The sequence below is a fragment of the Aquila chrysaetos genome, chromosome 2 (assembly GCF_900496995.4).
Source record: "Aquila chrysaetos chrysaetos chromosome 2, bAquChr1.4, whole genome shotgun sequence".
NCBI classification, from domain to species: domain Eukaryota; kingdom Metazoa; phylum Chordata; class Aves; order Accipitriformes; family Accipitridae; genus Aquila; species Aquila chrysaetos.
The window spans coordinates 40631017-40658207 of record NC_044005.1 but is presented as its reverse complement, the minus strand read 5'-3'; the positions used below and the strand labels follow the sequence as shown (position 1 = coordinate 40658207).

Sequence of the window (27191 nt, the reverse complement as noted above, 5' to 3'; positions counted from 1 at the left end):
AGCCCACAAGTGGAGTCAGATACTTTTAAGACTACTGAAGAACTGCTTTAAGTACTTCTAAATATCTCTTGCAATTCTAAGTCAGCAAATGATGTTTTTTTTAAAAGCAATCTTGAGTCTTAACTCTCTCTCCAAAAAGCATGACCTTTCCAGTTCACTTATCCTTTCTACCTACTTTTGGTGCATTCTCCTCCAGTCCTCTATTTTTCCTTCAAACACTATTACCCACGAATGTCACACACGCAGACACACTCTGAACATTTAGCAAAGACAGAACCAGAGCATAGGCCACTGCCACAAAACTTTTAGCTTGTCACAATTTCATGCAGTTTTGGCTTAATGTCTTTCCTATGCCCCTTGAAACTCTCAAACTTCTCAAGTGGGAGGAAGAGAGCACCATTGCTGCTAAATACACTATGAACAACTTCAATACCATTTTTATTGTTGAAAAAGAAAACAGAGGTTTCTTTCTTGCATGCAGAAAGGAAAAATTTGTTATAACTCAACATGTTTTAAGTACTTTCCAGTCAAAAATACTTTAAAAAACAAACAAAAACAAACAAAAAAACCCCAACTACCCAAGTAGGTCACCTTTCCTGGCAACAGGACCAAGGAAAAAAGCACTTGGGCTCCTTGTTTCCGAAGAACAGACGCTTTCACATTTTTTAAAAAAATATGGGTTTAGTCACTGTTTTTTCCACAGATAACTGGTTGGACTATCTTCAGCGTACAAACAGACAACAGTAGTGCCATTATTGTAGCTCTTCGTCCATGCATAGAAAAAATATAATTAACACAGCTCCAGTTAATTTTACTATTAAGAGCTCAGTGGGGAACAGTGCAAGTGACAAGAACCCAGTGCTGCCAAGATTTATGTGACATTTTGTGCAAGTTATTGAATGAGCTAGTTTGTACGTAGCTACAAGCCCACATTTAATAAAATTGTGTGGCCTTACTGATGGGGAAAGGCATCTAATTATAGCATCAGTGAACGAAATATTCCCTTTTTCTGGGCCAGCACCAAAACAGCTCCTGCAGCCACGGTCATGCCAACAAGCAGAGGAGAATTGTGCTCACAAATACAGAGGTTGTTAAACAGCCTCCACAGCCCTCCAGTTCCAGGTCTCCTTGCTAAAACTACCAACTAATGCAAGACATAAGGAAAAAATATACAAGATGTTAACAGAGCCAGAGAGGAAAATTCTTAATATGCAAAGGCCACCAAACCCATTTTCATCAAATGGGGAAAAAATACAACTCAAAATAGCTGGTAGAGGAGGAGAACAGAAGTGACACCTGCAGCACTATACTCTGAGAAGACTCTGGTACACAAAACCATTTCCATCTAGAGTTTAAAAACATAACCGCAGAACCATTTCCGTTTGACTTCAATCTCCCCATTTTTACAAAATCAAAATATGAGCAAAACTGAAGTTGATCTGCTTTCTCTCTCAACTAAGAAATATATCTGAATAATTCATTAACGTGTTCCTTGATTAAATTCTTCCTACCTATTCCACTCATTCTACTCTCAATTAAAGCATTAGAAAAATACATATAATATTTAGTCATTTCTTCTTGTGTGTGCCACAAATATGCATCACTTTACCTTCAGAGGCACTGAATTATTGGTCCAAAGTATAATTTCCAAACACTTCAATGCAAGGTAATATGAATGAGCTCCATTAATGTTGAAGAAAAGCAAAGTAGGGAGACATCTTATTTAAATGAATGCCTTTGCTCATTCCCCTCCCCCACCCCAAAGACATGTAGCCTTCAAACTAAAATATCGAATATGCTAAAGAATGACAATACAATTCTTTGTTAAGCAGACCTGTGCACTTCAGTGTCTGGTTAACCGGTTACTTTTCATTTTCTTCAGTTCATTTAACTTTGGAGAGACAAGGAAAAAGAAGATACAGGACAACAGCAGCAGCAATAAAGAAAAAAGAATACAAGTAATTGCTTCCCCTTGAATGTGGTATGACAGCTTCTCATGAAAAAAAGAAAGCATATTTCAAAATGTCTTAGGATGCAAAACATGAGTTTTTAAATGGAACTTCATTTGCATATTTTCATGGTCCCGCACATGTAATTTCTATTTATTGAAATGAATCCTCCCACTCAAACTTTATTGCAGAGCCTTATGAAAGAAGTTCGTAATCGTCTGAAGTAATATTTTATTAATCAGGATAGAATAAGGGTTTAGCTGAAGTTCTATTACAAAACAAAATAATGTGGTTTCATGTGCATTTCATCCAATTCCATTCAAACTCTTTCATCTTAATACTAAGGTTCAAGACTGCATCTGAAATAGCCAGAAGCTGCCTCCTGGAATGAGTCGGGCTGGCAGCTCTCTACTACTTCAGTACTTCATTTTGGTTTGTTTTTAATAAATGAAACAATCCCATGGCTAAAATAATGCTTTAGGCAGAAAGAAAACACTCATATTCAGCCTCCTGCCCAAAACAACATGCAAAAGTAAATCAACAAACATAGTGAAAATACTCCAAGACCATAATTTAAAATGCTGACAACAACAAATACACACAAAATGACAAGAGAAAGATGCTGGGGTAATAAAAGAGAACCATTTCCAAAAATGCAAGGCATTAAGTGCAACAGCTAGAATAGCATAATCTTACCCTCTAGCTGAACCTTCCCTTTTTATCTCTGTATTCTAAATTTGCACTGGTTGCTTTGCTAAAAATATACTTTGAAGTTGTCATAGCTATTGGTCCTGGCTCATCTTTTTTCTGCCTCTGAGAACAGCTAAAGTAATAGATCACTGTAATTAGACTTTTATGGGTGCAAGGGACAGTTTGTTTCAGTTACAAACAGGAACAGAGAAAAGATGAGCCAGAGAGGAAAGAAAACTAAATAAATTTAAATAAGACAACTGCTTCTGAATATGGAGAAAACTACCAAAAAAAAAAAAGAAAAAAAAGTTAAAAGATAGCTATAGGCTTATGAGCAAAATCTCTAACTACAAAGAAGGATACAATACACGAGAGCCAAGGCCACCTTTACACTAGGGCAAAGGCCACCTTTTCCAAGACCGGAAAGACAGATTCATATGTGTAAAATGCAAACAAATTATTCTGTGCTTGCATTATTTGAATTGAAAGATTTAAGGCATATAGGATATGTAAGAAAATATATCATACATACATCTCTCTCTCTCTTTTTAGTATACATAAGATATGTGCTAAGAATGTATCTTCTATATTAGGCTGAACAATACAGCCAGGAAAAACATAAAGGTTATTTTTTCATCCTCATTACTTCATGTAGGCATGGGGGGGGGGGGGGGGGGGGGGGGCAGTGTGTGTATATATATGTAAGTATTTATATATCTAAAAAGAGAAACAAGAAGAGAAACAAGAAAATAGTTATTTGAGGGCCTATCTACCTACCAATTTACATACATTCCCCTATTGTAATTTTGCACACCACCTACTAATCTGAATCTTTAATCTCAGCGAAGTCTTAACTATTACTGCAAGACAAATGATGGAAAGAAACAACAAACCACAAAGTGTCCAAAAGCCCTTCCTGAAGGTGGATCACCTCCACCTCATTCTAAAAACATGTTTCTGTCACTTGTATGACAGCTTTATTTGTATCTAAACAACAACACAAGTCAGCTTCTGAAGTCCTCTGGGCACTAACTTACTGCAATTTTACACTAATGCCTTAGATCATTAATCATTCATACACATCTAACAGATGAGGAAATGAAACCCACAGTCCCCAGCTTTACCACAAGGTTCCCCTAACAGCTACAGTTAAGGTCAGCGGCATTAGCTTTGTTCAAGGACACCGACATGTGTCACACTTCAGCACTACAAATTGTTTGCTATTGCATGAATAAAGGGTGTTTGCAGGTATTTTAAATGGTCCCTATTCAAGGTAATCTGAAGAAGGTACAAATGTAAAGGTAGAAAGGCTTCTTGGCTCATTGTGTCTCCTTCTCTACTTTTGCAAGAAATCATGTTATACAGGCCTCTTCAAAAAAAGTGCCTACACCTATCCTAAAACCAGCTGGCTCCCTTGGCTGCACTACTCCATTCAGCAGCTGCTCCAGAACTCCACTTTCCTGAGAATTAGTAACCACCTCCTAATTCTCTGATTGCATTTATTCATCAGAAATTTGTAAAAATTTGTGTGCACACCAGTACTATCCTCAGCTTAGTAAGGTCTTCTCCCTGCCTGACATTTATTCCTTAGAGCACTCTTGCAGAGTAATTACATCTCTCCTACTTCATTTTGTTTTGTTCAGCTAAATAAACCACTTGTTCCTAGTCCATCCTGTGTAACCAGGTCATGTTTTCTGAAGACCTAGATGAGGCAGTATCACTGGCCCTTTGCATAATACTATTGACACCTATCACTCACCTGGAAATATTTCTCCAAGACACTCTGGGATTATATGTGTGGTTTTCATTGCCATTGCACAATACTGGATCATGACTGTCCTATGACTTACCAGCATACTCAGGTCTCTCTTTTCTGCTGCTTCTACCCAACAGATCTGTTGTACACAGCCATTCCCATCTTTGTCCCCCCCATACAGCCCCTCTCTGTGTAGGACTAAATTTAATGCCACTACTATGATTCCTCTTCCCAAGATTTTGCTATATGAGGTACAGAAAGGAGAATTATTGAACATTACACCTGTTATTACAGGAAATGCCAAAAGGGAATCTCCTAGTTAAAAAACCATCCAGCTCTGCCTTTACTGCAGCCACAATTTGACAGGTAGCCCATCTTGCAAACAGCCATTTCACCCTCTCTACGCAAAACCCTATGCAAAGTTGTTGACACAGTAAATCAGTTGGATAAAGAAATTAGCAGAGTTTCAAGAAATGGTCAACTTTTGTTTACAGCCAAGGCACATGAGTATTTGCAGTGATAAATTAACTGAAACCTCCTTTTCAACACACAATACAGAAGTGCAGAGTTAAAGTTGCCCTGCTGCCTAACCTGTATGTTAACACATCTTGGTAACAAGATTGGGTTTAAATTTATTTTCCGACATTAACAATGCTAGTTTGGGGATCACTTATCAAAAATTGTGCATGTTTCAATTCCTGAAGTACTGATATATACTCTCAAATTCAATCCTAGTTTAATCCTGGGTCACTGCTTTTAGTTTGGAAACAGAGTAAAAATCAGGAAATGTCAAGAGCAAGATGGCTTAAAATGCCATAAAGTCATCTCTAACAACAGTACAGAAAAATCTTTGGGTAAAATTTGAAGACTATAGGTCTGCAGTGTAATCAACTCATGCATTATCATCATAATCTTATGTTAAAGAACCAGTTACAAAACAGAATCAATTGTGTGAGACTCTCAGATTTCACAAACAAAAAAAGGTTCAAGGCCTTTACATGCAGCAGAATCCTAAAATATAACTCAAGAGACAAATAAAAGTAATGCTAAAAGCATTCAACAGTTTAAATGCATTTCAGGTTCTGCTGGCTCTCACTAGAACAGCATAAAGCCTTGAAAAGGTTAGGAAACCTCAAAAAAGGTGCAGACTGCTTTCATTTAATAAAGTATAAAAGTTGTATGCATGAAATCCATCTCATTTTAACACACTGCAGCTTTTTCTTTCTTTGCAACAAGTCATCATTTTGACTATACCCTTATGGGTTTTGTCTGGTTTTGGTTGCTCAGTGTCCTATTGGGATAGTTTTTCATGTGCTATCTAGCACAACTTAAGAGCAAACAAATAGCAGTCTTGGTCTTCTGACTAGCTCCCAATACCAGCATTGTATTTTTTTTATCTGAACAGCTGATTTTAACAACAGTCTCTTCTCCCACCTTTCTGCTTCATGGTTCATACATTTTTTGCATGCATACATCTGTCTTCACAACTGCTTGTTCTCCCATCTCCCACCCTATCACCACGTTGGACCAGGTCTGACAGCAACACTCCAGCTATTTACCTTGACTGGAACCCTGGAATCTGCCTAGACAAAAGCTGCTAAAGTAAGGTTGCAGGGGTTTTATGTTGGGGTTTGTTTGGGTTTTTTTAAAATTATTACAATTCAGATCTTAAACCAGCATTTAAAAAGAGGGTAGGGCTGCCAAGTACTGAAGGTAGCAAACACGTCAGATTTTTCTGAAAGCATCTTGTGGCAGCTGCAAGTTTGTATTACATTTACTTAGAACAGTAATTGCCTTTGGAAATTAGATTTTCCTGCTCGTTCAAAAGATTTACGATGAGTAACCATAAAAATTCAAAGTTTAACTCACTAAGTGCCAATGTTAGCAAGCAGATATAGAAGATGTGTCTGGCAAAATTAAGCAAAGATGGAAATGTACTATCAGATAATCCAGGTCATTTCTTTGATGATACCCTTTGATATCCCTCAGAGCATGCACACTCACACTGATTCTAAACATTTCTAACAGTACAGTTTGTGAACTCTTCCCCATCCTAAGCGATCTCTCTCAGGAACAAGTATGCCTTGCTACCCAATCTAGATTTTAGTTTCTGTGTTTTCATCCTTCTTGTTGTATTCCCCAGGTACTTCTAAACAATTCTTCCTTACTGGTATTTTCAGTTCTTATTTAGTCAAGCCCTAAATATTTCAATTTTTTTCTTCTTTCAGTGACATGCCAGTTTTCTACCCTCCTTTCTGTAAGAAGATTTGATTTGCCAAATTATTTTGGTAATAGGTCACCTAATAGATCTGGTACCAGAAAGTGTCCATGAACCATTTGTCTTTCAATATGGTCTGCAGAAGGTGAACTTTTAGACCTGGGTTATTGGAACTATGAGCCAAAGGGCCCCTGCGACATAGTAACTAGCACCTGAAAGCCAGAATGGCTGATCAAGGGTGGCTGGATTTCAAGGGAATGTGACAGGCATTTAAAATCAATTGATACTTTCTGTTACTGTTTGCTTGGAGTGTGTTTTTCTCCTCTCACTGGCTTTTTACTGCATTTTTTTCTTCCATGCTGCAGCACCCACACAACGCTCACAGATTGAAGTGTGGACTGGGATGTCACTCACTTCCCCAGAAGGCCTTCTGTATTAACATTACCTGCTCCCATGAAAAGGAGGGTAGCATGTTTCAAACAGTCTTTTTAAGCACCGCATACCACTCTTCCAGTAGTAATCCCAACAAAAAAATACATCAGCACCTTCTCCAGATGTGGCCAGACCCCACTAAAGAAAACATGGTTCCTATGTTTTACTCACAGAGCAGTACTTAAATGGCAATGCAATTTCTGCAGCGCCCTTAAGTTTTCCATTGGATATAACTATGCCACACAAGATAAATGACAGCACATTCCTACTGCGGCACTGCTGATAGCCCTATAACCAGCCCAGGGCTAAGTACTGAGACATACAGAGAGATGAGAGGAAGCACAAATCCTAGGAGTGGGATGCAGCTTGCTTAATTATACATGTCTACCAGATGACATAAGCTCCTGAAACTTAGATGTCAAGGCACCCATGATAGGCAATGGAGACCTGGTCAATACAGCTCATGTAGTTTAGGGTACAATTCATTTTAACAAGTACAGGGTGAGGCAAATCACACCCTAAACACTACTCACCCGAATGAGTGCATCTGCACTAAATTCACACACAGATGTCTTCCAGAACAGTAGGGCAACTCTGAGCACTTTGGATTAAAAAAATAACATGCCTCACAATTTGAAAAATATCGGCCCCCAAAAGTTTAACCCTGAAGGTAGAAGAAAATAAGACCTATCTCACTGAGACCATCTGCTATAGCAATCAAAGCGCAATCAAAGCAGTTAGAATCCATTTGCTTGCAGGAGTCCATAGAGAATATCACAAACTAATTGGAGTAAAAATAAATTAGTTTATTTTGTTCTGCATGGCCAAAATCCATCCCACTTAGTTTTACCTAAGTAAAGAGAACAGCTTGTTCTAGGCTTTTCTCCATAAACAAAACAGACAGAGGTTGCTCCAAAGAGACGCTCAGCACCACCTAAGATCTGATTTGTCCTTTAGATGCGTGTATCTCTCACTAGTGATTACAAAGAAAACCAGGCTACTACAGCCACCCTCTTGGATTATGAACTTTAAATAGACCTCAGTAAGTCTCGGTAAAGAAAGCATGAACAATTTGGGGTTGTACTGGTAGGGCTTTCCTCCCTCAAAACCCACAAACGCGACAGTTATGACAAGCAACAAATTAACTGACACAGCAGGAATTACTGTAGTCCAATTATTGAGGCCCACCCTTATTTCTTCTTCCGTAGGGAGATCAACAATTGCATCTCAGGATCCCTGCTGTGAGAAGCAAACCTTCTCATTTACTGTGACACAACACCAACCCTGAACTGTACTGTACGCTGGCAGATTGTGTTCTGTATTTCAGGGAGTCCAGTGCAGTGTTTTTCTCATTCATTACTGGCAATCAAGCCATTTGAAAGGAAATGAGAGATGAAGAGCTAAACACTCATTTGGAGAGAGGAGAGATAATCAAGAGAATAAAAGTCTTGTCTCAGATTTTGCAGATGATTTCTCAACACTAAGGAACATATAATTGATGTGTAATACATATAACTAATATCAAACAGTAAATTAGATTTAGAAAGTCAATCACCAATGGAAATTAACTTTGAAGAATAGGTAATATTAACCCTATTCATAAAAGCAACAAAAAACCTCAACAAAAAAACCTGACAGACTTGTTAGCTTAATACTGACAATACAGAATACAGTATTACTGAACAATGCATGGGGCATATTATTCTAAAAGATAACTACGTATTTTGACAGATGACTGTATTATGAAGGGTTGATAATACTGACATCTGTGGAACAGTAGTAAGGAGAAATGAATCAAATGGTATGTGTAAGTTCACCTTTGATACCGCAGAACCTGCAAGGCTTATTCTACAGTGACAATAATGAAACACTAAAAGGCAAAGAAATGGAGAAGTCCTTAGGTAGAAATGCCATGAGATGAATAGAAAGTGAGGCACATTCACATAAAATGTCATGTTTTCAAGAACTGGTAAGTGAATTCTCTGCAGAGTCGCAGATTTAATGCCCTAATTCTAGATCACACAACCAGAAACTTCTTTCATATCCCGTATCTGCCTCAACCTGCTGGGGTGTTGGACCTCTCAGCAAACAGGTTCTAAAAAGATAATCTGGCTAACTGACTAGTACTACTTCCAAATTAGCAGCTGAAGTGTGTTCATAACACATTCAAAACAAACAAGCCTACACATTACCCAGAAAATTTTCTCATGTTAACAATTCCAGATTCCAAACCAAATATGCAACAACTAAATCAAAATTACGGTTATCAAAAAGTAACACCTTAAACAACTTATGCTCTGTAAGAAACCTAAATTATTTTCTCAGCCTATGAAAGTCATCGAGATTGCAGTCACGCAAGCAGAAAACAGTACTGTGTACACCCAACACATTTTAGTTATAGCTATTGTGTAAGGTGTAAAAATGAGTGAAAATACGAATTTTACCCAGGATTGTACTACACAAGGAAACTTGATTTGAGCTAGCGTTGTAGCTCTTCAGTTAACAGAATGGCAGCTTATTTGAGCCATGCAAGAAATTTTAGTTTTGTCAGAACCATACAGCACTTTCGCATGCTACATAAGAAATATTTTGCAGGCTAAATAAAATGTATTTACATGATTTCATTAAATTACAAAAAGACTCAGTTTCATAGATAACAGATACACCTGCCCCAGAGTAAAACAATGCCTTAGCAAACGGGTCAATAGATTGCTTTCCTTCATCTATTATACTACCTCCAAAGTACTTCAGAATAGTACATTTTATCATGGTGAAAGAATGTTCTTCGACATCACACATTGCTGTTATTTTACCTTTGTCTAATTCGTTTTTCAGTAGCACTTGAGAGGTTTCTCTTTTTTAATCTAAGCAATGCAATGGGAAGCAATAACTATCTGCAAAGAATCAAACTGTAAATTATGCAACAAAAAACACAATATGAAAATAGAAAAAAATGTACTAGAAGATTGTTGTATGCCAGCTGCTTTATGCTTAGTGTGATAAAACTTGGAAGGTATGTACAATTATTTTAGCTACTTAGTAAACTTGAACAATTTGCTAAAGTCACATCACAACTATTCAAAAGAAGTTACAAGTTTCAAGTTATTTGTCATCAAATATTTTATAACAACAAGCTTAAATGCTTCCACTGAACAGAGTAAGTCTTCCAAGCTCTCAAATGCTATAGTTTTAAATACCTGCTTTCTTGAAAACTATTTCAGCTATGCATCCAAGCAGCCTGAAACATATCTTTTACTTCAAAAGGGGCACGGGATCCTTTTACAAGCCAACCACATAAGAAGAGACTTCTGCGAACAGCCCCAAGTCCTTACCTTTCTGTAGACTATCATATTTGGAGAACTCTCCTCTGGGTCAGCGGTTTCCACATTACTTGGATCAGCGGGCGCTTGGGCCATGTTTGCCTCTCGTCGTTCAGACTGCAAGGACAGGAGCAAAAGTCAGCATCACTCCAGGCTGCAGGGGAGCACGGCAAGGACACGCGATTACCTACACGGCAGACAGATGAGGATGATACAGAGGGAACCATGCTCCAGACTTCACCCAGTGCAGGATTTTATCACACTGTGTCAGACAGTTAAATGCTTTGAACTGATTTGTCTAAAGCACAATGCCCCAAGAGCGAGGGCCGCCGAGTCACATACAGCTGTGGTTTGGGTCATCACACACACACACATTTATCCCCCAGTTCTGATCTTTTATCATAAGCCTCCATTTGATAAAAGACCAATTAATACTTCACACACTTCCTTTCCTTGCTATAAAGCACAAACGGCTTAGACTTTTCTAGGAGCTTCTGAGGTACGCTCAAACAAAAAGCCAAGGAGGATAAAAAGCTTGCCATGAGACAGAGTGAAACCCCACTGGAATCGGTAGGTGCAGCAGCAGGCTGTCAGGCACACTGCCGGTTGTCGCCTGCGGACACTCGGAGCTGCCTCCGGCTCTCCCCAACCCCGGGGCAGCAGCTGGGAACTGGGGAAGCATAGCTGCTAGCTCAGAGCGAGCAGCTTCCCTCACCTCTTCTCATGATACAGCCAGGAAGAGGCAGCAGGACACAGGCAAACAACCATGCATAACAATCCTTAACCTGAACTATCTTCTAGAAGAACAGAAGAGCTGCCTTATCTCCTCCAAATCGTGCCAGGCTTGAGGCAAAAACATTAGTTTAAAAAAAAAAAAAAAAAAAAAAAAAAAGGGGGGGGGGGACACCCTGTACAAGGAAGGCACTTTAAATTCTAAGTCAAATGCTACATTTTAAATTTTTCTTCTACCAGCAGGTTTGACAAGTTACATCTTAAATTAAATGCTGCTGTGGAGCCATGTGGTGACCTTTCTTAGCCTAAGAAGTAACATTGCCTCTATAGACGCTGGCATTAAAGCTCTTTGACAAGCTCAATTTCTTTAACATTGAAAGTACTGAAGTTTCCCATCTCAACATATTTTATTAAAAATTGAGACAAAAAAGTTTAAGTATGTTCACACATGCATAATCTACACATTCATTTCTAAAACACAGTTCACCACTAAACTGTCTCCCTTATTTAAGGAAGGAGATACTTTCCTATTCCTTTCTCTACCCATTTTTCACATTCCCACAGGCAACAAAGTCGCCCAGCATATAATATACATGTATAGCATACAATTATATGTATAACACAGCCCCAAGCCATTCTAGCTGCAGTTACCAGGTCCCAAGGACAAGTGCCACAATTGGACAACCTCAGCCCATATCCCAGCTCTGTCCTGAGTCAGTAGTGAAAAAGCTATTGCTGTAACATGGCATCCTCCGCTGGAGCCAGAAGCAGCTGAGGTAGCCCCTTAAGCAAGAGGTAGCCCTTTAAGCAAGAGGTAATAGACACCAAGGTTAAATAATCTACATCAATCCAGATTCCTTTATTTCTTTATTTTATAAAGTATGCATGCACACACACGACTGTGGGCACAAATGCATCTGTAGATGCACATCCCAATTTTGAAGCTCAGTAATACAGCTCTAACTCAAATTAAACAATATACATATCACCTTTCAAAGGCATGTTCAGACCAATTTAGACACTATTTTATAGTTAAAGGACATAAATGTATTTTAACTCCTATTAAACTCTCTTGTCTTCCTAGAAGCCCAAACACTGCACTGTTGTGCCAGGTCATGAGCTAAAATGGAAATGGAATAAATTCTCCAAGCAAAATTATTAGATGTAAAAAAAATTAAATAGCACAAATGGTGAAGTGTAAAGCATTTTAAAATTATAGCACTTCGAATGATTTACACTAATGTGCATTTTCACAGCACTTTAGTCATGATTTCGAGGCACTGAAGAATTAGGCTCTAGGTATCATCACTCAATTGAATAGAGCAAGAACTAGCTAGAGATTTTACGTATCTTTCTGAAGACAATTACAAAGCAGAATTGAAAGTGTATGTCAAGTCACCCAAGTTTCAGCTCCACCTGCAGTAAATAAAGACATTCATCACTTACATTATATCTGAGACTACATACGCATACTTTAAAAAAAAAAAAACAATTGCAATTAACTTTTAATTGAGCAATGCTCCTTTGAAGAAATTTCCAATTTCTAATCCAAAAGCCTTCTGCAGCATTACTTAGCTGTGCTTCACTCATTGCATTATTCACTTTGAATGTCCACATTTACAAATTCTGTTGTTCTTGTTATACTGTCAGCTCACTTGATCTTTTCTGATACTTCAGGATTTTCCCCCATAGCACATCTTGAAGCTTTTCATCTACTCTGGTGCAACAAGACAAATACATCTTGCACAATATGCAGTCGTGGCTGTCACGCTGTTCACTGTGACATCGAGGGAGCCACCGACTGCCTCTGAAGATCAACAAAAGTTAATCGATACAAACAAACCTGTTGTTGGAAGACAGAAATTTGCAAAAGTGCTTCCGACTGGTGCCCAGCATCTCCTGCTGGGTTTCAGTCAGGAGCAGCAGGAGCAGGGCCACCTTTGCAGGAGTGACAGCAGGATGGATGTCGCAGGGGACAAGGCTTGAGACAAGGTGACAAGGTAGCGCTGAGGTGCGCCCCGGAGCAGAGGCAAGTGCGGGCATCCCCTCGAAGCAGCCTGGGCACTGCTGGTGCAGGGATGATCCTTAGTGGGGGTCCTGGACCAGGGGTCCCCCACGGCCCTTGAGGAATTGTCAAGGCTCTGACCATCGCCCAAGTTTATTCTCTTTCTTTTAGACTGCTTTTTTTTTAAAAAAACACAAAATCCTTTCTTAGATGGTATTCTTACTCTAGACGCAAAAAAACACTACAGAGAAAATAAGAGTGATACGACACGGGCATGCTCTTGGCTCTTCAAGGTGAAAGCATGGCAATGCTGGGTCCACATGGATCCCATTACACCTGTGCTTTTTAACATATGGGACTTGAGCGGAGCTCAGCACCCAGTGACGTAGGACTGCTTCCCTGCACTCCTGACATGCTAAAGCCTGGTTTCAAGCCAATTCACAAACAGGGCGTTCTCACTAGCCTGAGGATTGTGGCACTGACTTAACACCCAACAAACACAGACAAACCACTGGCTACATAGCAGCAACACCTCTGACAGAGGAGCAAAATCGGCGCAGCCCCAAGGGAGCACCGCTTTGTCTCTGCCTGGGGGACAGACCACCAGGGAGAAGGGCAGAGAGCCCAGAGACAGGGCTCCAGCGACGCAGGCTACCTGCTGCAAATATGAGTGAGACTGCTCACGTTCAAAGTACAGGTTTTTGACCCTACTACTATGTTAAGGTGCTGCATTTGCAACCCTTCAATTAAAATAATTGTATGCGAAAGTCCACATCTGACTTGCATAGTCCTCTGTTAAAAAACAAACCAACAAAACCCCATAGCCTGGCATGAAAGAATTGCAGGACTAATTTTTCAAGGGATCCTGTTGAAATGTATTCTTTCTACACAATTTTGTTTCTCACTACCAGCTCAGTCTACTCAAGATGCAAGCAGAAAGTCAACCCTACGTCACTACACAGGTTAAACACAGAGCCTGCTCTCTGAACCTTTCTGTAAGCACGTTTGCAATGCATCAGCCAGAAAAGAATCCAGCTCGGCCTTATACAGACATTTCAGCTACACAGGGCTGAGAAGGGTGAAAACAAACATTTTATTTAGGTTTTAAAAAAATTAAAAGTACTCATGCACAGCTTCCAGTTAAGAGCCCCAGCAGTTACTACCTGAAGAGTACTGTCAGCTCCTTACTACTACAGGCAGTTTACTACTTTACCAGTGGCTAACTCATACCAGCCTGCATTCACGCACCAGCAATCTAAATCCAAACGCATATCTTCAAAAACCAAACGGTCCCTAAATTCCAACTTTCAGGTTCAAAAGGTGCTGTTTTCCCACAGCTGTTTTTCTGACAATAGCCATGCTTGCAGTAATCCAGACTCCTCAGCAGTAAAAGTGATAAAAATTGAAACCATTTGCGCTAACCGTTCTCTCACTCTGCCACACACAAGGAGCAAATCAGCAGTCTTCAAGTTCTTGTTTATAGATAAGATGGCCTATTAAGCCTTTAAAAAAATACTCCCAAAAATATGCTAAAAAGAGAGGATGCATTTGCCTCTCGTTGATTTTTTTTTCCTTTTTATATTTTATTTTTTATTATAGAACAGTTCTGCTTTTTCCTGAGAAATATAACCACACTGGACTAGATAGGTAGCCGCTGACAAAATGCACTGAATCATGGTAAGAGTTTTATCTCTCTCTTATCTGATCAGGCTCCTCAAACTCTCCCAAAACCCAGAAGCTGCAAAGAGATATGGCTCCTGTACGTTACAAAAGGATCAGTGAACTCCTTCAAACTGGAATAACCAATTAAAAAAATGCTCCAAAACTCAAGAAAACCAATTTTTTTTTCCACAGCTCACCTCTTCAGAGTTTGATACAGAAGTTTAATAACAAAATTTCAAAGACAATAACCTTTACATTTTTGTCCATAAATACTGTAAGCAGTTAATCTCTGTGTACAGGTAAATTCAATGAGATCCTCAGTGTTCTCAAATACCTTGATTACTGTAAGTAAAGACTATTGTAAACTAGACTGCTGTAAGAAAACTGTTATAGGCACAAAACCCCATGAGCTTCATAGAAATTACCCCAATCTAGGAGTCCCTATAGACTCTGGGTTTTATAGGTAATAGGGAAAGAAAGAAGTACAAAGTTAGAAGAAATTCTGCAAAACAAACTATTTCTTGAAAATATCACCTGGATTTAACAACCCAATACAAGGTCATATTTGAACTCTTTCCCTGCATCTTAATAAATAAGTTGTCAACTTAATAAGCAAAATTCACAGTGCAAAACATTTCTTGCATATCTGAGATTACATGAGATAGTTTGTTGTAATATGCAAAAATTTAATCCCAGAAAACAGGATCTACTACATGAATTCCTGTGTAGATATCTATCAGCCCCACTCAGCTGAAATACAATTTTAGGTGACAGTAAGTGGAAATTACCTTGATGCTATGTAATTAATATATTTCAAGGGCAGCTTATACTTGACATGTAGTGCTAATGTCAAATCATGAGAGATTTAGAGCTTTAGCACACAATCATAGAGTAAAATATAATTTCATGTCATTAATACCTAGTTAATTTTTTTCTAATTAGTGAAATACATCTAGACTACATGACTTCTCACATGCCTGAGAAATCATATAACCACACGCCTTGCTGAACTGATAATTACCTAATAGAAAAAATCCCTACCTAGTCTGCTAGAATATTTAGATCAAATAGATCATGTTATTAAGGTGACAGGAGGGAAGAGATGGGGAAAAAAAAAAAAAAAAAAATCAGTTACTCTGAATTCAATTAGTCCCCATTAATATTAAGTTGACGTTTCATATCCATTACAAAAGTCTCTCCAGAATTGCTCTGGCAAGAAAGAAACTTACTTTCATGTTCCTGTCCTGGTTAACTATTACTTCATTAAACTAGGACTTGGGCATGACAAGCAAGCTGTGTATACTAGAGGACAACATACAGCGTTATTGTAGAAGTCATCCCGTTTACCAAGGCGAATATATCAACCAGAGCATCCCCAGATCCAACTTGGACTATACTCTGCTTTTAACAGGTATAGCTCAGTCACAGCACTGCACAATTCACCTCTACTCTTCCTTCAGAAGTAAACCTGTACGACTAGTGAAATAACCTTCCAAAGAGGAACTGACACAACATCCACGTGAATCAGGCAACGCCCAGGAAGACTGGAGCTGAGACCAAAACTCCACCATCTCCTCCAGTATCCTTACTGGTGAGGAGGGGGAAATGCTGGTATTACACATGGCACTGCTGACCACCGCACTCAGCGGAACAAGACTCGGCGACCGTGTTCCTCTCCTGAACCAGAGGAGGAGGACATAAGGGCTAGTGAAAGAGGGGCTGCGCATCCCCAGGCAGGGAGCCGCACCACAGTTGGCACCGACAGACTGAAGGGCCTTGCACCACGCTGGATACCACGGCACTGCTCCCCTGCATGGAGGAGCAGCAAAGGGAATCTGCTTTTGGTCAGTGAAGTCCAGCTCCCAAAGCATCTAAAAATCCTTCCAATGACTGTTTTGGACATCAAATTGTAACTGAAGTTACTCTGAAAATACTTTCCCAGTGGAAGATCTTCCCAGACCTTCTGCCTCTCCTTGCAAGTGCTGAGGACTGCAGTACTATCAACAATATTCAGTCTGTTGCCTTTTTTAAAGAACAAAGTATAAACACTTCCAGCAACTGCACTTAATGTTCAAATTTTTGCCAAATTAATTCCTCTTTGTTTGTGAGAAAGCAGTTTTGTTTATACTGGGAGAATTCATGGATTCTAAACGACCCCATTCCTCCTCTTTCTGAGGTACCAGCTCACAGGGAGCCCCATGCCGAATTACTGGAGCTCAACACTTCTCTCGCTCGGCAACCAGCAGGACGAAAGATGGGCGCACACCTAGGCATGGAAACAGCAGAGACTCTTTTGCCTCACCCTCCCAGAGCAGGAAGAAAGGACGCAATTCTGGGACTCTCCCTTTTTCTTCTCTTTAGGGAAACTGGGATGCTGATGAACACTGGGATTTCCAAGTTCTGCTACTCTTACAGACATTTCCTAAAGGTGCAGTCCCCTTCCATACATGTAATTAAGTGCCTCCTGTGAAAAACTGGCCTCAAAATATCCTACAGGTATCTCTACACTTCCACACAGTACTAGGGCAAGGAGCAAGCTCTAGGCTCCTGATCACCCACAGTGCTTAATTGCTAGTTTGCTCCCAGGTTCTCTTTTGTAGATCTCCAAACCAGTATGTGGACATAGGTCTGGGAACACAGTTCTCCCCCATCACCACTTGCTCCCAAGAGTCAGCACGGATGACCCCACTTGGCTTCCTGCAGATAGACACAGTCTACAAGTTTAAACTCACTGTGTAATCTAACGTGAGCAGCTGGTTTCTGTAGGTACTCCTCTCCAATCACTTGCTGTTCCCAATTACATATGTCCTTTAATAAAACAAGTAAATATTCATGGTGTGGTGGTCTAAGTAGAACATTGCTAACCAGGGATCACCAAGGCCTTGTACCACCTCCCAAAAAGGGCGCTCTCTGTGGTCTTGAGCAATTTTCTCTCCATCTGTGACAACTGTGTTAACACTAACCCTGTCACATAACTATATAACAGATGACAACAAGGATGGACAGTTCCAGTTGTTCCAGTCATGTTAGCCACGGGTGACCTGTCTCAGCCACCTGGCAGATGATCAGACTGCTTCTTGATAAACCACGGAAGTTGATTACTTTCCTCCCCTTTCCCCAGGGAGCCACACCCCATTTTGATTCTATAGATTTCTAAATCCGCAGATATTTGTAGCTATTTTAGAATGCTGAAAATACTGTCTGCAAATGGATGTTACATCCAGGAAACCTAGGGGTGGAAGACAAGATAAAGTAACTTTCTTGGCATCTGACACTGACTAGGTCCTGAGTTCCCTGATGCCTAATTAGAGGCATTCTCTCTCTCTTTTTTTTTTTTTTTTTTTTAAATAGAGAAATACGCACTACCTGTTTTCTGGTCTTTCCACCCAAGATGTGCTGGAAGCATTGCCGACTTAAAAGGAAGACCTTTCCCACTTTCAGAGTTTTAAATCTATTATCTGACAGATAAACAAGGAGAGCAAGACAACCAAAAGGAAAAATGGAATGGGGATGGGTGGTAGAGAATATTGACACATGAATTGCTTATTAACAAGGCAAATTTTTCCCTTTATGAAATCAATTGTTAAAATGGGCACTTGCATACCAAATTTACTTTTAATGGACCACAATGATGTAATACCCAGGAAGAAACTGCCACCAGTACATCTATCCTTCTTCCAAAGAATTCAGAACAAAATGCAGTATCCACCCGTAATCAGTCTACCTTCCAATAAAATAATACTGCTGTGAGCACAAGGGCTTTTGGAAAGGCTCTGAGCCAACACGCCGTTACCAAGGATAGCTACAGAGAATGTAACAGCAAATATATGCTGAATATTTAACTGAAACAAGAGTCAGTGCTATACAAATTTAGAAATGCAAAGAGATAGATATAGCCCAACTTTGAACTTAATCTGAATTGGTGATCCCAAACTACTGCAGTATTTATAAAGTGCTATCAGTCTGCAAGGAGCAGTTGCAAAGGAGAGAGCTGAAGCTGTATTTTGTTGTTTTGCAACAATGCCAACTTATTGGCCAGATTCATTCCCTGTGGAAAATGAGTAACTGCACTGATAATACAGAGCTTGAGGGTAGACTTCTAATCCCTTCTCCAGTATAAATTCTTCTTTGAAAAATCATCTTCCTCGGATCAGTTCAGGTGTGCTAAAAGCATCCTGTCTATGAAGTTGGTCCATCAAATACACCATCTCTGAAAGTGCCTTGTACTTTATACACTATAGAAAATACTAATTGCAACTACAGTAAGCTACTTCTGGGGGATTGACGGCATTTTCTATTTTATACTATATCCAATAAGGTGAAAACAACAGAGAAAAATTGATTCAGAGAAAACTGAATGAGAAGAAGCACAAACTAATGGATGCTCTAACACAGGCTGACAAGAAAATCAAAATATTAAAATAAAAAAAATAGGCCCCAGTACCTGTTAGATTCCAAATTCAGAACTTCTCCACCTAAACTCCCTGTTCCAAACAGAGCTTGCTAAAATAAAGCTCCCTTCAAGTAGTCTAATGCAAGTTGATATAACAACCAATCCACCCCTGCATTGATCAGTGACTGCACAATCTCATTTAAAACACCCCAAAGTGCTGAGAGTTCTTGCTGGTTGTTCATTCTCAAGAGGATGGAAAATTCCAAGTACCCTGCAATCAAATAAAATGGGAAATCTGCTACCCAAAAGCCCAGGTGCTTTTGAAGATGTGGCACCATGCAATACCCCTGGTGCAAATGAACACAACTGGTTGCATCCCATGTACTTCAAGGACATGATGCAATATGCTATGATTTCACTGCCCTACTGTTTATCACAACACCACACAGCCTTTTCGTCCAAATCACTTCAGTAACTGCAATATAAAAAGCATCTAAGCTGCTCCTGAATTAGCTAGCTCCCACAGCAGCGGTTCATCTACCCTGAACTCCACAATGCCATAACTGGACATACAAATACCAATACATGCTATGTACATTACAAATACTAATATACTTTACTACTACTATTGTTATACTGTAACACTCCTATAAAGACAGTTCCTTTAACTGAGCTAATATGTGCCTGCCAGACTGTCATTACACTACTGAAGGCATGATCTAAAACTAGTTGCTCATCTGTGACCGAGGCTAATATTATTTTCTTTTACAAATGATAAACTAAATCACAATTAAATTAAGTGACTTCCCACATTCACATAATGGATGTCAGAGCAATAAATTGAACATATAAGCACTGACCTTCAAACCATTAGTTATCATTTGCTCAACACACATCCCGATAACATAGTAGCTCTGTAGTAATCAATCTGAGGGGCTTTCAACTACCTTGTGAACCTGTCACCACTGATGCCAGGTTCTATAAGCACAGTGAAAAAGATGAAATATTGTCCCTTTCCACTGGGATGATATTTGTAATGTGTAATTGAAGATTCCTGGCAAAAATACAGCACTAATTCCTCTTCACTGCCTAACTACCTCATGGTCCCCATCACCCCCATGTAGGCAAAGTGCGGCACCTGTGCCTTATTCTCTACTGCCGAGTCTAGGAAGAGAGCTGTTTCCAGCATGACAATGCAGAGCTCCTGGGACCCCAAAATGTCAGAACCTTATTGCTCACTGAAATTTTAATCTACCTCTCTTTCTCTCTCTCCACATTCTTTGCCACCAGCTACAGAGATGTTAAAAAATAGTATGAGATCTGACGCAACACAAGTGGGTAGCAGCAATCTCTCTTGACTCCACAATCTTTCTAGAGCTTGACAACCAATGAGGAAAACACAAATTAGCTCCTCTTTCTTGCTCCTCTTCATAGATAAAGCACAACATCAGAAATTATTTCATTCCCCAGTCACCACAATATGCTATTACTCCAGCTGGAAACAGTAACTGAAATCATGGAAAAGTCTTTTCATGGTAAAATTTATATAGATTAAGAAAACACTGTGGATTCACTAACTTTAATATCATCCTTTAAAAACTTTCAAAGTCACTATATCACTAAAGGAAAATTGTAATCAAACACAGTTTAGCACTCTCCATGATACATCTATTATTACCTTTTCAAGGGTATAAAGATACGCCAAATTTTTCAAAGTACTTCAGACTGTGTGCGCTCTAGCCACCTCTAAACCCTCATAAATCCACCACCACAACGCAAGCAGTGCTTTCACAGTAGCTACACAGAAAGTTAAGAGATGAAAGAATGGAGGCAGAAATTTGCAAAAAGAAGTTAGAAATGTAGGAATATAATAATTCACTTCAGAATATGAAGACAGATGTTCAACTATACGTAACTCCCCAAAGATGCAAACAAGGAATTCTCTAGCCTGAGGAAGTCAGATGTGTAACTCCACAGGAACCAAGTGACCGACTCATCCAGATGCTTCCAAAAACCCAAGGTGGTGTCCATCACCACCTACAGGCACCTGAGTGTTTCCGAAATGTGCTTGGCCAGCACAGCTCTGGTCAGCTTTTCTCTCATATGCAGACAGAGCCACAAGCATTCAGGGTTAAAAGTACTACTACACCTTCAGTAATAACACAGGGCCACGGTATCTCTCTTTACATCTCATTTGATACTTCAGACGGCACAGTGCTGTCTTACGCCACATTGGTGACAGCAGTTCAAAGACTGACAAGAAGAAACACCCTTCCAAATCATCAACATAATATTCTTATTGTACCCAGGTTTTCTTTGTATTTATAATACTGTGGTATGAATTGACATAGATAATAATGCAGTCATGAAGAAGCTGAGAAGAGTCCCACGAAGAACAAGGATCATTTCAGTTCTGATAACTACAGGCAATATTTGTACCCTGAAACAGTCTGGCGCTGCTCGGTGAAGTGGACCTGTTTGTTCATACAATCTCCCCTTCAGAGAGCCTAGGTGTGCTTGCAGAAACGTGACTGAAGCTCTAGGTGATGAGCACACACAAGGCAACAACAAACCGTAAGGGCAAAACTGCACTCTTGTAGCATTGGGCATGGGAAGAGCAGCTTGCCCTCATTCTGCTGCCACTTTACAGCGGCAGGGTTTGACTTAGATATCAAAGGTATCTCCAGCCAGAGCCTCCAGGTTAGTTATCCCTCATTCTTGAAAAGCTGGAGACTCATATTATTATTGAGGACAGCAAGAAAAACAATTGTCCCGCAACACCTTTGTATTTCCATCAGGAAGCCTAAGCCACAGCACTGCAAGATTCAGCAGTTTCACCACACACTAACATAGCATCCTAACGTACCGTGTTAAGATGACACACTGCAGCTATTTTGTCTTCCTGCTACTCCACATACAGCAGCTTCTTTTCTTTCCCTGCCATCTGCTAGTTTGCTGCAGTCTGCTGGGACAGGACTGTTCTCTCCTTTTCTCCCCTTCTTGACTGCTGGAAGGGACGACGACAGATCCTAGCATTTCCAGTCCATACACTCAGCTTTCCTCCAGCTGCCTCAGAAACATTAACCAACGCGGAGTTACTCCCGTGAATGAACAGTGCTCTGCTCACCTCTGCCGTGCCAGCGTGCTCCACCAGAATTACATGCTAGATACTGAAACACCCTGTAAGTGGTTAGCAAGGAGGTAATTGCTGCTTTTAAGAGGACACACCTTTTCTTCTTATCTTTAGGTGTCATTGATTAAAGCAGGTATCTGCACAATCTGCATCCCAGGGACCATCAGAGAGAAATTAAGGCAAGCAGTGTTGACAATGACTATATGCAGCTTCTTATTATGCCCTTTCTTAGAAGAGAAGGTTCGTAAGAAGAAACCAGAAAAATCAGTCAGGTAGGTGAACAGCAATCTTCAAATATCTATTACTATAAACCTCAGTATGAAATGCGCAGCAAATAACTATTTCTCCTTCTGATCACTACTACAGTTCAAAATGGAAAAAATAAGGGCTATCTGAACTCCACCACACTCGTAGCCAGTTAGGGAAGAAATTGGAATGTTTGCCATTAATTATTCTATCAGTCAGGTCATTAGAAAAAGGAACAGCTCATCTAAAAGAGTCAATATTGGCCGAGTCTAAACAGTTTCTTCAGCATTTAACACACACATTCAAGCAATGAACACTATTATTCTGTGCTTGTAACCATATACCCCTAAGTCAATAACTGCTCTTCAACATCTGACCTCTTTTTAAAGCAGATTTACAAGAAAGTACAGTGAAAGTGTTCCCAGTCAGCTGGTGAGAAAGTATTATGGATCACAACTGCACAGGAAACAATTGCTAGTTCTTCCGATCTGCAAGATTAGGATAAATCTGGTGATCAAAAAAAAAAAAGAAAGAAATGGACGATAACAAATATACACAACCTTCCACTTCAAAATAAACCCAAATTGACCCTGGAAAATATTTACAATGATATCAAATGCCTTAAATCCCCAAAGCTTTGAACTACAGTTAACCTCTTTTCACTATGTTCTTCAGTGAGCAATTACAAATAACGCTATACCTTTACAAAGCGCTTTTCACACTCACAGCTCCCAAAGCACTTCCCACAGAAACACACAAACACAAATGAAATGTAGCTTGCTTTGGGGTGGGAAGCCACCAATATACAGCGTAACGTGCCAACGCAAAGGTAAGTTTTACAGTACATCTTTATTTAACAAAGACAAATTTTCCTGCTTTCTGATCCCTACATGCTGGCAGTTAGCAAATAGAAAACAATCAAGAGCAATCATGCACATCCATAATCTTTAATTTCAGGGAAGTGTTGGGAAGTGTCATGCTGCTCTGTAGCACACAGGCTACAATTGGGATACCGATCTGGCAAGCCCCTCGCGGATCAGCTGAAGCAAGCCCCGACTTACCCAGGCTGTCCCAGCAAGGGCCGGGTCCGGCAGCGAGAGCGGCACTGGTGTGGACGGGACAACAAGATCAGAGCCACGGGCGTAGTCAGCCTCTTGGAGCGGCAGCCCTGACTGCTATTATGTCTGCACCGTATCAGCGGCAGCGTGCCGTTATCTATACAAAAATCTGCATCTTCCTCAGAAAAAAAATACTTGAAGCTCCTTGCTGGCCCCGCAACCTATTCCTCTATTTATGCCGTCACAGCTAGTGACTAGGAAGATGCTTTTAGTGTCACAGGAGATTAAGGCTCTGGGAAGAGAGTGCCTGGCAGCTTTACTCTCACACACACCGATCTGTCTTCATACAAACGCACTTTGTTGGCGGATGAAAGTATATTATTGCCATACACTACCGAAGCGAAACAGTTTCCCAGTTTTCCCACGGGGCACCGGCTCCCCCTCCAAGCCGTACCCCAGCGCTTGCCCCCCCTCGTCCTTCTCCGAGGCCTCCCCCCGAGAAGCTCTGCGGTTTCGGGGCACCACAACTCGCCGTGTCTCTCCACCGAGCCCCGGCTCCCCGGGCGCTGCCCCGGTACCTGCTGGGACGCCGCGTCCCCCGAACCCCAGCCGAGCCTCGAGGGGAGCGGGCACCCCCGGCACCGCCCGGGCAGAGCCGAGGCGCCGCCGGCGACCCGGGGCCCCTGCGGGAGGGAGACCCGCAGCCGCGGTGCGCTCGGGGCGGAGCGGGGGGGCCCGCACGACGCGGGAAGGGGCGCAGCCTCCCCCCTTGCCCGCCCAGCTACGCGGACCAGGACGTACACACACGTTACACACGCACCGCCTTGCACCTGTCCGCTACTACCAACTCGGAGCAAACTCCCCCCTCGGGGCCGCCCGGGCAGCCCCCTTCCCGCCGGGCCGGGGCTCCGCTACCCGCGGCGGGACCGGGGCGGGAAGCCCTCTGCGAGGGCAGAGCCGAGCGGCCACCGCTCCGCCGAACCAAGGCGGAGAAGGATGAAAACAACGGCGACGAGAGCAGCCCCTGCCCCAGCCCTGCGTGCAGCCCACTCCCATTACCTTAGCAACCGCGCCGCCGCCGTCCCCCGCCGCCCCCCGCTTCGCCTCTCCTCAGGGACGGGGGGGGGCCCGCACCATGGCGTGAGCCTGCGGGCGGGGCCGGCGGTTTTCCCCGGGGCTCTTCTCCGCGCCTCTTCCAAAAATCGCTCGCTCGCTCTCCTCAGCGCCCCTCAGGCTGCGGCGGGGACGGCGGCGCAGGCGGCGAGGGCGACGCTGCTGCTGCTGCCGCCGCCGGAGCGCCGCGGAGCAGACCGCGGCCCCTCGCCCCCGCCTCGGCCGACCCCGCGCCGCCGCCGCCCGACCCTCGGCCGAGCCCGCGCCGGGCGGGCGGGGGCGGCGGCCCGGGCGGGGCCGCGGGGGCGGTGACGGCCCCGGCCCCGGCCCCGGCCCCGGTCACGGTCACGGTCCCGGCCCCACCGCCTCAGCAGCAGCGCCCGCTGCGGGCAGCCCGGGCACACCTCCCCCGCCCGGCAGCGGCGCCGAGGGAAGCCCCTTTCCCCCCGGTTTTGAGCCCATCCGTCGCCCTTTGCCGGTGACGCGGGGAAACTTCGGCCCCCCACAGCCCGCCACCTCGGCTGCCTCTGGGCGACTTGGCGCAGCGCTGAAGGAAGGCAAGGAGAGGAAGACAGGCCTTACATCTGTCTCCCGCTCTTACTTATGTGTTGGACCGCGTGGTTAAAGCGGTAGGCAAAATTCTTCCCTCTGTAACCGGGAAAGCCTTATCTCTGGGTCGTGCTCCTCCAACCCAGGGTTTCCCACCTGAAGCCTGGGGTCACAAGGAGCCCGGGACTCGGCACACCGTTATCCACCATAACAGGCACCACAGCTTCAACAAAACCGCGTAGAGACCCAGCTCTTTTAAGCAGACCTGCCACATGGGCAAAAGCCATTGCGTTAGCTAGAATGGGTTTCCATACATTAATTAGGTGAGCAAAGTAGCTTGCATACTTCCTAACGATATTCTCCACCAATTTCCCTATTGGATGGGATAAGATTTTTATTCCTTTCCTTTTCCTCCAGAAAGCAAGTTAAGACCACCTTGCCCAAAATTGACCCTCAAGTCTGAGAAAGCTATGCTGGAAAGCACTAGGCCAGACCCCTGACAGCAGGCGTCCGCGCCCATCTCTGTGCCAAAATTTTCTGCATTTCCAAGGTTTGGTTTCCACATGTCGGACTTATTATTGCAGTTGAAACTCTTCACAGTAAAGGCTGTCAGCTCCACAGAGGAACGGCTACTTTACCAACCTGGACACCCTGTCTTAAAAGCCCTTGTGCGGTGTCCCTGTTCCCCCCTTTCCTAACACCCTGGATGTTATCAAAACCAGGCTTGTAGTTGATAAGCCTGCTGATTGACACCAAAAGCTATCTTGTGCAGGGATTCCCTGTTATGTTATGGTTGCGGTGCGCCTAGCACATTGACTTTCTGGTGATGTCCGGTACACGAAACCGCTGCAATAATTCAAATGATAAATTCCGAAGAAAAAATTATTTCTGGTGCAACGCTGCATGACTTCCATTTCTACTGGATCTGTCTCTCCATCCTTACCATTCTTGGCTACTCCTTCCTTAGACTTGCAAATGCCAGGTTCCAGCCTGCACATTTTGCCCATGCTCACTTCTTCTAAAAGGTCCTGCATCTTCACAGACTGTGCATTTATTTCCTTGTCACGCTCAAAACTGCATCTGAGTGGCAAAATTCTGCAGTTGTGCCTCATGTGAGCTCATTGACCATTATGGAACTTCACCGGGTGTTGATTCAATTGATTTGGTTCAGATTTCAGCTGTGAGCATTTAAAACCTTCTGCGGCAGGTTAAAACATTCTGATCTTGGTGACCTTCCCTGATTTTTTTGTTCAAAGAGATTGCACTTCTGAAACATGACAGGATATTTTGGGGATACTTTTTTGAAATAAAATGAATCTAATAATATTTCCATTTATATCAAGTTTGAATTTAAACTACTTGCCATTCCCTTCAGATAAACCTAAGCATGTTATACATTATTTGCCACGCAAAGTTTTCTGGCAAAAGGAGGAAGGAGAAAGTGGCTACTTATGAAACACAGATTTTTTTTTGCAGATATTTTCTCAGCAAAGCATTTCAAACCATTAGTTATATCAGGTCAGGCTGGAGTATGACTTCATGTAACATCAGGGATGAAATATTTCATTGTCTTATATCAGGTCTATTCAGGAAAAACTGTTTCACCTCTGTTCTACATGGTCTTTGCTCTCCCAGCTCTCTCAAAGGAGTGTACATGCGGTAGTTAACAGGCCTAAGTGCTTCAATTTATCAGCTTAACTCAGACTAAAATGCAAGTTCTATAGAAATGCTGTTTTCAAAATACAGGATTGATAGAAAATATTTCACAGGTGTATTAACTGCAATTTAAAGAAATTATGAATATGTTTCCTGGCAGTGTTTCCAGGCTGAGTATTACCGTAGTACGGCAGCACATGATGTTAAGAAAGGAAGCTGACTGGAAACGTTAAAGCAAAAGTGACCACTGTGCTTTTTTAAATTGTGCTCAACAGAATA

The 27191-nt window shown here is 41.9% G+C and overlaps 1 protein-coding gene across 3 annotated transcripts in view; it reads right to left on the bottom strand.

The window, feature by feature from the left end:
- RGS6 (regulator of G protein signaling 6) overlaps window positions 1-24953 on the bottom strand; it is a 294263-nt gene extending 269310 nt beyond the window's left edge. For 2 of the 3 annotated variants that reach the window (XM_029996800.2, XM_029996819.2), the window contains exons 1-2: window positions 24654-24953; window positions 10378-10482 (exon numbers count right to left, since the gene is read on the bottom strand). In XM_029996800.2, the coding sequence (XP_029852660.1) occupies window positions 10378-10461 (84 nt within the window). In that variant the 5' untranslated portion in view covers window positions 10462-10482; window positions 24654-24953. Of the gene's footprint in view, window positions 1-10377; window positions 10483-23597; window positions 24006-24653 lie in introns of those variants that run through there. The other variant, XM_029996808.2, reaches the window with a different exon arrangement.
- Between the last annotated feature and the right edge of the window lie 2238 nt (window positions 24954-27191).